We start from the raw sequence: 10692 nt of genomic DNA on the forward strand, positions 1-10692 counted from the left end.
ATATATCTTTCCGTTTATTCCTAATTCATCAAGTTTAATAAGAAGTCCATCCTTCCCAAGGGTATCGTACATCTTTTCGACATTGAAAAATACAGAGATGACACTTTCTTTGTTAGTTCGAGCTTTCCTAACTTCTGGCTCTAGGCATAAAATGGATTCTACCATTCTCCCCCTCCCTTTACGAAATCCTGACTGATACGGTGAGAGAAGAACTTTACTTTCTATATAGTCATCTAATCTATCTGTTATCATCCTCTCTGTAGTTTTCCCTGTGACGTTAACACTGTGGGTCTGTAACTTGACGGATCTGACTGTATTTGCCGGGTTTGAGTATTGGAACCGTTTCCGTGTTAGTGGGATTTTTCCTGTATTCCATACCATATTGAACAGTCTTAATAATACATCAAGCGTGATGTCTCTCATGTGGCCTAACATGCTATAGCATGTACTGTATTTCCCTGATGTCGTTTGCCGTGCGTTTGATATAACTCTTTTGAACTCAAATAGAGTAAATGGCAAGTCCTTCTTTCTACTATCCCTGGATTTTGGGCAAGTGTCTGATCTCTACACTGCTTGGCTGTTGAGGATAGGTTTTCAGTACTGTGGAGCTTCACAAAAGTTTTTACCAAAAGTTCTGTTTTTTTCTGCATTGCTAATTGTATTTTTATTGTTGCTATTTAACACTGGTATTTACACACTGTTTCTTATTCCACTCATTTTCCTAATTGTTCTCCATATGTCTGATAGCTGGGTTTCTCTTCCAATTTTACTGCAGAATTGGCTCCAATATACACGTTTGGTTGATCTGATTGTTTTCTTACCTACTGCTTGCGCCATTTTATAGTTAATCAAAGTTTCCAGTGTACGGTGAGCTTCGAATTTCCTAAAAGCTTTATTTCTATTTTTAATTGCTACAGTACAGCTCTCATCCCACCGTGGCACGCTCTTTCTTCGTTTACTTCCTATCTTTTTTGGCATTGTTTCTTCATCTGGTCGTATAATGGCCGTGGTCACTTTTCCGTTCGTTTCTTCGACATCTGTTATATCCTTATTCGCTAATCCCACACGTTTCATTTCGCTCTACGTTTGGAACATCTGCTGGTCGGCTTTCTCTAACTTCCACCTTGGCGTTCTCGCTACCTACTGTCGACTGGTCTAAACCCTCCCGGGTGTTGATTCCTGCAATTTCAGTTGACGTTATTGTCAGATCGATAGCGCTTTCTGCATTATGTGAACTACAATACCACGTGTCCTTCCCGTCATTAACACATACCAAATTTTTATCGTCTATAAATTCCTCGATCACTGATTCATTTATATCTGTATTCTTACTCCCCTGTATTGTGCTGTGTGTGTGTGTGTTAAAATCCCCACACCGTACTAATTTCCCTCACGTCAACACACATACTGCATTTGGAGTATCGGTGCTCTGTCTATTACGGGGATTGTAAAAGTTGAATATCGTTATACTGTCTTTTCCTGTCCGTATTTTGACTACCACAGATTCATGTTCTTTCCCTTTATTGATTAGATTATATCTCACATCATTTCTTACAAAAGTTGCTACCACTCCACCTTTACCCTTTTCCCAATCATTTCTGATTGTACACAGCAAATTTTAAAGTGTTATTTTTACACTCACAGTGTTAAAATTAACACTTATCAAGAGTTTATATAGGTCCACACTAAATAGAGTTCAATTTACACTTTCAGTATTGTTTTTTTTTTCTACACTCTCATAGTGTTGAACAAGCACTGTAAGTGTTCACTGTTAGCACCATTGGTGTAGTTTTTTTACTCCTCACAGGCTCCATTTACACTAAGAAAGTGTTGAATCTACAGTAAATGTGTCAATAGCTCAACCTAATGGAGTTGTTTTCAACACTAGTGTAATTAAATGTGATCTACACCCTGTCTGCCTAAAAATGCAGACCTTTAAAATGTGTGTACTCGTCAATAAAAGAACAGCCAACACATCAGTTGCTGTATAAGGTTGAACTTTTATTTTCAACACAGTATCTTAGATGTAACAAACCAGCATGAATTGAGGTGCAATATATTCACCTCATAGTGAATATATTCATCTGACCCATTTGGACCCTGTAGATCAAAAGGCATGTAGAACTTCAAACTCCGGGCTTTTACAAGTTCACCCAAGTCACATACTGTCGGCTACAGCCACGCTGCGCACATAATAACTTAAACTTTAACGAAGGATAGAAACTGTGCGTGACTCTCGTGGCTTTGCATGCAGACTTTGACAACAGAAACACTAACATTTAACCTAGTTCAAAAGCTTCGCACGCAATTCCTTTACTCTGGGAGACTCACTGGTAAGACCAACATCAATGTTGTAGATCGTAGTCTGCAGGAAGGTAAAGATGTTGACGAGGGCTTCCTCATATGACAGTTTGAACACATAGTGGACTTTGAAGAGTTCATCTATAGCACTCAAGGAGCTGGTTCCTGTGCAAGGGATGAGGTGCTTATCCACTACCACGTAGAATTTGTCAATCCTGCCCTTGATCCTTCCTAATGCCAGTAGAGACGGCTGGAGGCCCTCCCTGGCACTGAGATGGCCTTCAATACTGGTGGATGACTAGAAAAAAACCCCAGCAACGATAAAAACTAGATTAAAAATACAAAATACACCAATTACGATGTGCAATGACGAAATCCCTGAAATGTGGTCCATGACACATTCAGACATTGTGATGAAAAATGTGCTATAATCATAACTAGGAAACACAACAAACCTTAATTCAATATGTGCAAAATAACACCAGTTCGTATCATTCTTTATGTATTACTGCAACAGGACAACTTCATCAAAGGAATATTTCAACCAAAAAAGAAAGTTCTTATGTGACTTTCTTTCTTCATCCGAACACAAAGAATTTTCAAAGGAAATTCGAGTTCTGTAAGTCAATAGAATGCACGTGAATGGGTGCCATCTTTTTGAGAGTCCAAAATGTACATTTAGACAGTGTCACAGTAATAAAAAAACAGTTATTCAAAGAGCTCACAAGCTGTACACTCACTACTTTACACTGTAGCAAAGTGTCATTTCTTCAGTGTTGTCACATGAAAAGATATAATCAAATATTTCCAAAAATGCGAGGGGTGTACTCACTTTTGTGAGATACTGTGTGTATATATATATATATATATATATATATATATATATATATATATATATATATATATATATAATGTGTGTGTATGAGAGAGAGAAATATTATCAAGTATGTTTCTACTAAAACCGTCTTCTAACTCGTTTTAAACAAACACATTAAATAATATTTAATACAGTGCACATATATATATATATATATATATATATATATATATATATATATATATATATATAGACACAGAGAGAGAGAGAGAGAGAGAGAGAATATCCACAAATAGGGAAGAAGATTTCAAAGATAAGGTCATGTCTACAATTATTAAATTACAAAAACAATTATCATGGACGGGACAAAAGGGATGATGGATGAAATGTATGTATGATGTAATAGCTCTTGCCCAGAAATCCGCTTCTAGAAAATTGCCGTTCCCGAGTTTGGACACACGGGGGCAGTCAAGCTCCATCCAGCACAACGCCGCCCGAAACAGAAGGTAGGTTTGGGCTATTTTACAGACACAGTTCATTACTGTGCATTGTATTGTTCGGACGTCACCACAATTAACGGCTCATCTATAAAAACAAACATTATGTAATACTCATAGGACTATATTTATCATGAAAATGCAAAATAAATAACCTTTTTCTAATGTTGATAGAAATAGAAAGCCGTGTACTTCATTTACACACACACACACATATATATACATATATATAGAGAGAGATAGCTAGATACATATATACACACATTATTATTATTACTGTTCCTTCTCTCTGTACCACATTGTCATACTTAAACTGCCCAAGAAAGAAAATTTGCTGTTTTCTGAGACGATGAAGTGGCTCTTAAAAGAGCCTTTGTGGGTGTTAGACGGAGATGTGGTTTAAGCGCGTTCTCCGCGAATACGGCGGGCCAGCTGAATATCCTTGGGCATGATAGTCACTCTCTTGGCGTGGATAGCGCACAGATTGGTGTCCTCGAACAAACCGACCAGGTATGCCTCGCTCGCCTCCTGCAGGGCCATGACGGCCGAGCTCTGGAAACGCAAGTCGGTCTTGAAGTCCTGAGCGATTTCTCGCACCAGGCGCTGGAAGGGCAGCTTGCGGATGAGCAGCTCAGTAGACTTCTGATAACGGCGGATCTCCCTCAGAGCCACGGTGCCGGGCCTGTAACGGTGAGGCTTCTTCACGCCGCCGGTAGCCGGCGCGCTCTTGCGGGCAGCCTTAGTGGCGAGCTGCTTCCTTGGCGCCTTACCACCGGTGGATTTACGGGCGGTCTGCTTGGTTCTTGCCATAGTGTCAAGCTCTGCACTTCACGGATAGAAAAACAGAATAAACGGCGCGCTCGAACGCGGCCTTTTTAAGCCATAACGCCGCCCTGCGCTCATTGGGCGTCTCGAACGCGCTCGTCTGCTATTCGATAGAATGTTTTACGTCACCTTTGACTATTGGACCGTCTTCTCTGCCACCGTTCGAAACACAAGACGCCCGCCACAATTCTATTCTATTGGCGCTCTCTCTAACACAAATGCTTTGTTCATTAGGAACACACACAACGCCGTCACTAACCATTTTCACTCCTCAGACTTCATTTAACCAGCACGCTAACTGCTATTGTTCTTATAGTCATTACTTAAATATGGTATCATGACTAGAAAATTATCAAGTCCTTTTTTATTTATAAATATGCTGTCTTAGAAGTGCACTTTCACCCCTTAGATTTCATTTAAGCAACAAGCTAACTACCACTATTATTATTACTATTACTTAACGTTAGTCACATAATTATTAGCAAAGTATAACGCTTGTGTTGTCGTTTCAAACGTGCTGACTTTCTAGTGCACACTTTCAGTAGAAAAACGGGTGTAAAATTGCACTTTTGAAGCAGAGATGGTGGCTCTTAAAAGAGCCTTTGGGTGTTGACAAAGCAGCAGTGGACGAGTTTACTTGGTCTTAACGGCCTTCTCGGTCTTTTTAGGCAGAAGCACAGCCTGAATGTTTGGCAGCACACCACCCTGAGCGATGGTCACTCCGCCGAGCAGTTTGTTCAGCTCCTCGTCGTTACGCACGGCGAGCTGCAAGTGGCGGGGAATGATACGGGTCTTCTTATTGTCACGAGCGGCGTTACCGGCCAACTCCAGGATCTCAGCGGTCAGATACTCCAACACTGCGGCCAGGTAGACCGGAGCGCCGGCACCGACGCGCTCGGCATAGTTGCCTTTACGCAGAAGCCTGTGCACACGTCCCACGGGGAACTGAAGTCCAGCCCTGGATGAACGAGTCTTGGCCTTAGCTCTAGCCTTTCCACCGGTTTTTCCTCTGCCACTCATCTTGATGCTCAGATCTGTTCTAACAACAACTCCGAAATGAACATTACACCCCAAGCTCTCCGTGATATAGACAAAACGGCCACTCTCTTATTCGCTAAGAACGCAGTGGCACATTACCCAATCACAAACAGGCCGTCGAATTCCAGCGTCACCCCTCCCACCCCTGTTTGTGCGTGTGTGTGAGTGTGTGAGAGAGCGAGAGAGCGCGAGCGCGCGAATGAAAACAGACAGAAGGGAATATTCATACAAAAGCACGAAGTAACAACTACATACTGAATTTATTTATTCTTATCATTAACATTGATTTATTATGCATCAATATGTTATCCTACATATTCTGTGATGGTTTTGGAGATCAGGAATGACGTTAAGGAATCACGATCAGGATTCTTTTCTACTGTACTAAAATCAGCATCAGCGTGTGGTTATGTATACATATGTAGCAGATATGTGTATCCATACTATTGTATGTTTCTAACGTGTATTGCTTTGATTCCATAAAGCTTGACTGAAAATGAATTGTCGCTCTTTAAAGGAAAATATGGGTGGCTCTTAAAAGAGCCGTTTAAGGAACAAAAGCATGAAAGAAACAAACGTCTTTACTTCTTTTTGGGCGCTGCCTTTTTCGCCTTTGCCGCTTTAGGCTTTGCGGTCTTGGGCTTGACAGCTTTCGCTTTCTTGGGGCTCTTAGCTGCCTTTTTAGGGGTCGCGGGCTTTTTCGCCTTCTTCGGGCTCTTGGTGGCTTTCTTTGCGGCGGCTGTAGGCTTCTTCGCCTTCTTAGGAGACTTCTTGGCCGCGGCGGCGGGTTTCTTGGCTGCTACCTTCTTGGGCTTCTTCGTGGCGGCGGGCTTTTTCGCTTTGGGCGCGGCTTTCTTCACGGGCTTCTTGGCTTCGGTCTGCTTCTTGTTCAGCTTGAAAGAGCCAGACGCGCCGGTCCCTTTGGTCTGCACCAGAGTGCCTTTAGTCACGAGACCCTTAACGGCGATCTTGACGCGGGAGTTGTTCTTCTCCACATCATATCCGCCGGCAGCCAGCGCTTTCTTCAGAGCAGCGAGAGACACGCCGCTCCTCTCCTTAGACGAGGAAACGGCTTTGACGATCAGCTCACCGACGCTAGGGCCGGCTTTTTTTGCTCTCGAAGCTGCTTTCTTCTTGGGCGCTTTGGCCGGCGCGGCGGCGGGAGCGGGTGCAACTTCTGCCATCTCTCTTGGAACTACGTAGAATACACGAGTCGTACGCTGTACGTTAGTGTGTAACACAGGATCCTCCCTTCCCGCGGCTGGTCTTAAAAACAGATATGAGAGCGTTGTAGACTCAACTCGGGCGCCGCTGAATGAATGTACGGACGCGGCGCGCTCAGATGTGTTTTCTCATGGCATTTCTCGGTGAAAATCCCACTCGCAAGACGAGATTCAAAACGTTGAAGCACACTCTGAGCGAGGACGGGCTTTCTCGTTTCTCCCGTGGCCCGGCCTGGCCGGCTAGAGAGCAACAGTCTCGCGCAGCGCACATGAAAAGGCGCGGCGCGCGTTGTACTCAAGCCGGCGGGCTGCGCATTTGGTGCGATGTGGTGTGTAAAAACGGGCGAAAAGCAGGCACGGCCGTCGTATGCGTTCTGGGCCGAGTTAAAGAGGAGCCTTGTGAACGAGCCTGATGTCTTTGCAGCTGTCGAGTGGTGTGTGTAGTATCGGAAGCAGAGCGCGTTGGGGGCCGTGTAAAGCACAGCGCGCGTGACTATAGGCTCCGCTATAGCCTTGTGTGTGTGTGTGTGTGTGTGTTGTATTCCATGCTGCTAGAACATTCTTTTCAATGTCTATGTGCTACTAGAACATTCTTTTGAATGACTTTGTGCTAATGTCACATTAGTTCGAATGACTAGGTGCTACTACAACAGTATTTAGAATTATTATGCGCTTCTTGAACCTTAGTTCGAATGACTAGGTGCTACTGTGACATTAGTTCAAATGACTACGTGCTACTACAACAGTTAGAACAGAGATGCCCAAACTACGGCCTGTGGGCCAAAGTTGGCCCGTAGTGACTTGATTTGGCCCGCCATGCCATATGAGAGAGGGGGGGGGGGGAATTTAATTGATGCTGATCTTCATTTCTAATTTAACATTTTTTATTTATTTATTTTTGAGCTACAAAAAATGTAAATTGAAATTAAATGTAGAGAATAAGAATTAGAATTTTATTTAATGTACATGCATACTTCAAGGCCAGCATGCATTGCGACGGTCAACAAACAGGTAATAATGGAGAGATCCAGGCACTGGCACACAGACAAGAGGAAATTTAAAAAGATTTGGCAAGTTGACTTTTTATTTACTGAAATCAATTCAAAGGCAGTGTGTCTAGTTTGCAAGCAGTCCGTTGCTGTTTTGAAAGAGTACAAAACCCGTCAATATGAAACAAAACGTTCTTCAGCTTTCTCAAAGGACAGCGGCGAGGCATGAAAACAGAAGGCTAACGAGCTGCTTGCTAAACTTCGATCTGAGCAGAGCGCGCTGCTACATCCTTCATCAGCTCAAGAAAGTGCCACACGGGCCAGCTATCAGATTTCCTGTATTTTACATCAAGAACAGCTATGTGCCCAATCCATCGGGCTTGTGGATGTGATGCGTGACGTCGTCAAAATTGTGAATGATATACGCTCCAAGGCGCTCTCTCACCTGCAGTTCAAGGTACTGTTGGATGAGATGGATGTGCAATATGGTGATGTGTTGTACCACCAGGAGGTTAGATGGCTGAACAGAAGAAAAGTTCTCAGGAGATTTTTTGATCTGCGTGATGAGATCAGAGCTTTTCAGGAAAGCAAGATTGGTAGTATTCAAGAGCCCATGGATAAGAAATGGTTTTCTGACCTGGCTTTCCTGGTGGACGTCACAGAGCTGCTCAATGTTTTAAATGTTCAGCTCCAGGGAAAAGACCAGATTATCACCCAGCTTTTTTATCACGTCAGAGCCTTCAAACAAAAACTACTGCTGCTCAGAAGACATCTCTCAGCAGCTAACATTCACAATTATAATATTCACCATAGTTTTATGTGCAGTTATTGTTATTATTAATACTTATATTTAGTTAGCATTTATATCCAGTGGTGTCAGCTTTGGGTTTTTTTGTTAATCAAGCTGATAAATTTTGTGTCAAAGTTCTCTTAAATTATCATGATTTAATTTCCTTGTTTTGTCAGTTATTTATTCTATTTTCCTCCCTCTCTCTTCTTTCACTCCCCATCTCACACTGTTCCTCTCTCTCATCTCCACATCCAGGAAATGTAGCCCATTTTCCCTGTTTTAGAGAGGCAGGCATGATGAAAGAGAAGGTACCTGAGTATGATGCTGTTCTCAGCAACCTTTTCCAGGAGTTTGACAGTCGCTTTGAGGACTTCAGACACAATGCTTCTGACTTTGAGTGGTTTGTTCAACCCTTCACCATCAGTGTGGACACAGTCGGTGATGATCTACAGATGGAACCAATTGAGCTTCAGTGTGATTCAGAACTCAAACACAAGTTCAGGTCCCTTCCCTTGACAGATTTCTACAAACGTGTCCCCACAAACAGGTACAGATGTGCAAACAGGCACAAGTGATGCTGTCTCTGTTTGGCAGTACCTACCACTGTGAACAGACTTTCAGTCTGATGAACTTAAACAAGTGTAAACTGAGATGCAAACTAACTGACTCTCACCACCATAATATCCTGACTTTGACAGTAAGTCCACTGCATCCCAATTTGGAAAAATGTTTGAAAAATAAGGACCAGCTTCATGTGTCTCATTAGAGGTCACTGATATTGCAGGCATGTGGCTGTATTGCTTATACCTTGAATAGTTGTATTAGGTATTGAACATGTATTATAAATGGGATTGGTTCTATGTTTTAATTATACTATAAGTTTCATTGAACTATAGAACTCTGAAAATAAAACTGCATTAGTCAAGCAGATACAGACTAACATTTTCTATTAATTTATTTATTTCTAAATATTATGAAATGATAAATTGGAACCATGGCAACTTTAATTTTAATATAATACAGTTTGGTATAATGCAACATTTACTTTTGGCCCACAGCCCTCAATCAAGTTTGATTTTTGGCCCTTTACAGGAAAAAGTTTGGGCACCCCTGATTTAGAATGATTATGTGCTACTAGAAAACCATTTTCAACTACTTCCTGTTGCTACAATCTTAATACGAATAACTTTGTGCTGCTAAAGTCCCATTTTGCATTGCTCAGATTATACAACCCCCGAAACCGTGCTACAACCCTGTTTAGATTTACTCATCTCTGCATTTAGCAGACTGCTAGAATTACCCAAAAGCCTGAACATCCGCGGGAGTGCAGCGCTTCAGAAGTCCCCCTCCCCCTCACACACACACAGACACACACACTCACAGCGAGAGAGAAAGCGAAAGAGAGGAAATTACTCTTTGTATGAAAAGTGGGTGGCTCTTAAAAGAGCCGTTGGGTTGATGAAAACGGCGGTAACGCGCTTTACTTGGAGCTGGTGTACTTGGTGACGGCCTTTGTACCCTCGGACACGGCGTGCTTGGCCAGCTCGCCGGGAAGCAACAGGCGCACGGCGGTCTGGATCTCCCTGGAGGTGATAGTGGAGCGCTTGTTGTAATGAGCCAGACGAGAAGACTCACCGGCGATGCGCTCAAAAATATCATTCACGAAGGAGTTCATGATGCCCATGGCCTTGGATGAGATGCCGGTGTCAGGGTGCACCTGCTTCAGGACCTTGTACACGTAGATGGCGTAGCTCTCCTTCCGGGACTTTCTGCGCTTCTTGCCTCCTTTGCCGGCCGTCTTGGTCACGGCTTTCTTTGATCCCTTCTTGGGCGCGGTCTTGGCTGGATCGGGCATGATGTTGCTTCTCGAGTAAACGGACAGAGAATGACTAGCACCCGCCTCGCGCCTGCTCTATTTACAGACCCACATGCTAATAACGCCCAAACAAGACACCTTTTTTTGATTGGCCAAAATTCGATACCTCCCCCTGCATGGAGCCTCCTACTGCACTCTGCTTCCTCCCTCCTCCTCCTCCTCCTCCTCCGCTACGCTTTGTTTCCCTTCCCGCCCTTGTACTTTCAGGACAACGTGCACTATGAAAAAACAATTGGCTTGTTTTGGTTTCTGTGTTATGTGCGCTTTGTGTTACATTCTGGTCAATGTCTTTTTGATTTTTCGGCATTCTTAGTTTATAGCTGTAAGAATTTGGGC

General features: G+C 43.0%; 4 protein-coding genes across 4 annotated transcripts; all 4 read right to left on the bottom strand.

The window, feature by feature from the left end:
* Positions 1-3997: 3997 nt before the first annotated feature.
* LOC128604913 (histone H3) lies at positions 3998-4516 on the bottom strand. The gene has a single exon (XM_053620032.1). The coding sequence runs from the start codon at positions 4423-4425 to the stop codon at positions 4015-4017; it is 411 nt and encodes a 136-aa protein (XP_053476007.1). The 5' UTR covers positions 4426-4516; the 3' UTR covers positions 3998-4014.
* A 284-nt stretch (positions 4517-4800) lies between these two features.
* LOC128604919 (histone H2A) lies at positions 4801-5561 on the bottom strand. The gene has a single exon (XM_053620042.1). It carries the CDS (start codon positions 5458-5460, stop codon positions 5074-5076), a length of 387 nt encoding a protein of 128 aa, XP_053476017.1. The 5' UTR covers positions 5461-5561; the 3' UTR covers positions 4801-5073.
* A 243-nt stretch (positions 5562-5804) lies between these two features.
* Positions 5805-7397, bottom strand: LOC128604906 (histone H1-like). The gene has a single exon (XM_053620019.1). The coding sequence runs from the start codon at positions 6660-6662 to the stop codon at positions 6060-6062; it is 603 nt and encodes a 200-aa protein (XP_053475994.1). The 5' UTR covers positions 6663-7397; the 3' UTR covers positions 5805-6059.
* Positions 7398-9408: 2011 nt separating this feature from the next.
* On the bottom strand, positions 9409-10391 carry LOC128604921 (histone H2B-like). Its single transcript, XM_053620044.1, has one exon. The coding sequence runs from the start codon at positions 10333-10335 to the stop codon at positions 9961-9963; it is 375 nt and encodes a 124-aa protein (XP_053476019.1). The 5' UTR covers positions 10336-10391; the 3' UTR covers positions 9409-9960.
* Positions 10392-10692: the final 301 nt, after the last annotated feature.

Source organism: Ictalurus furcatus, unplaced genomic scaffold, assembly GCF_023375685.1.
Source record: "Ictalurus furcatus strain D&B unplaced genomic scaffold, Billie_1.0 scf5, whole genome shotgun sequence".
Lineage (NCBI taxonomy): Eukaryota > Metazoa > Chordata > Actinopteri > Siluriformes > Ictaluridae > Ictalurus > Ictalurus furcatus.

Bases quoted from the DNA above. Each gene is read 5' to 3' on its own strand.
- LOC128604913 (XM_053620032.1), bottom strand. From the start codon at position 4,425: ATGGCAAGAACCAAGCAGACCGCCCGTAAATCCACCGGTGGTAAGGCG.
- LOC128604919 (XM_053620042.1), bottom strand. From the start codon at position 5,460: ATGAGTGGCAGAGGAAAAACCGGTGGAAAGGCTAGAGCTAAGGCCAAG.
- LOC128604906 (XM_053620019.1), bottom strand. From the start codon at position 6,662: ATGGCAGAAGTTGCACCCGCTCCCGCCGCCGCGCCGGCCAAAGCGCCC.
- LOC128604921 (XM_053620044.1), bottom strand. From the start codon at position 10,335: ATGCCCGATCCAGCCAAGACCGCGCCCAAGAAGGGATCAAAGAAAGCC.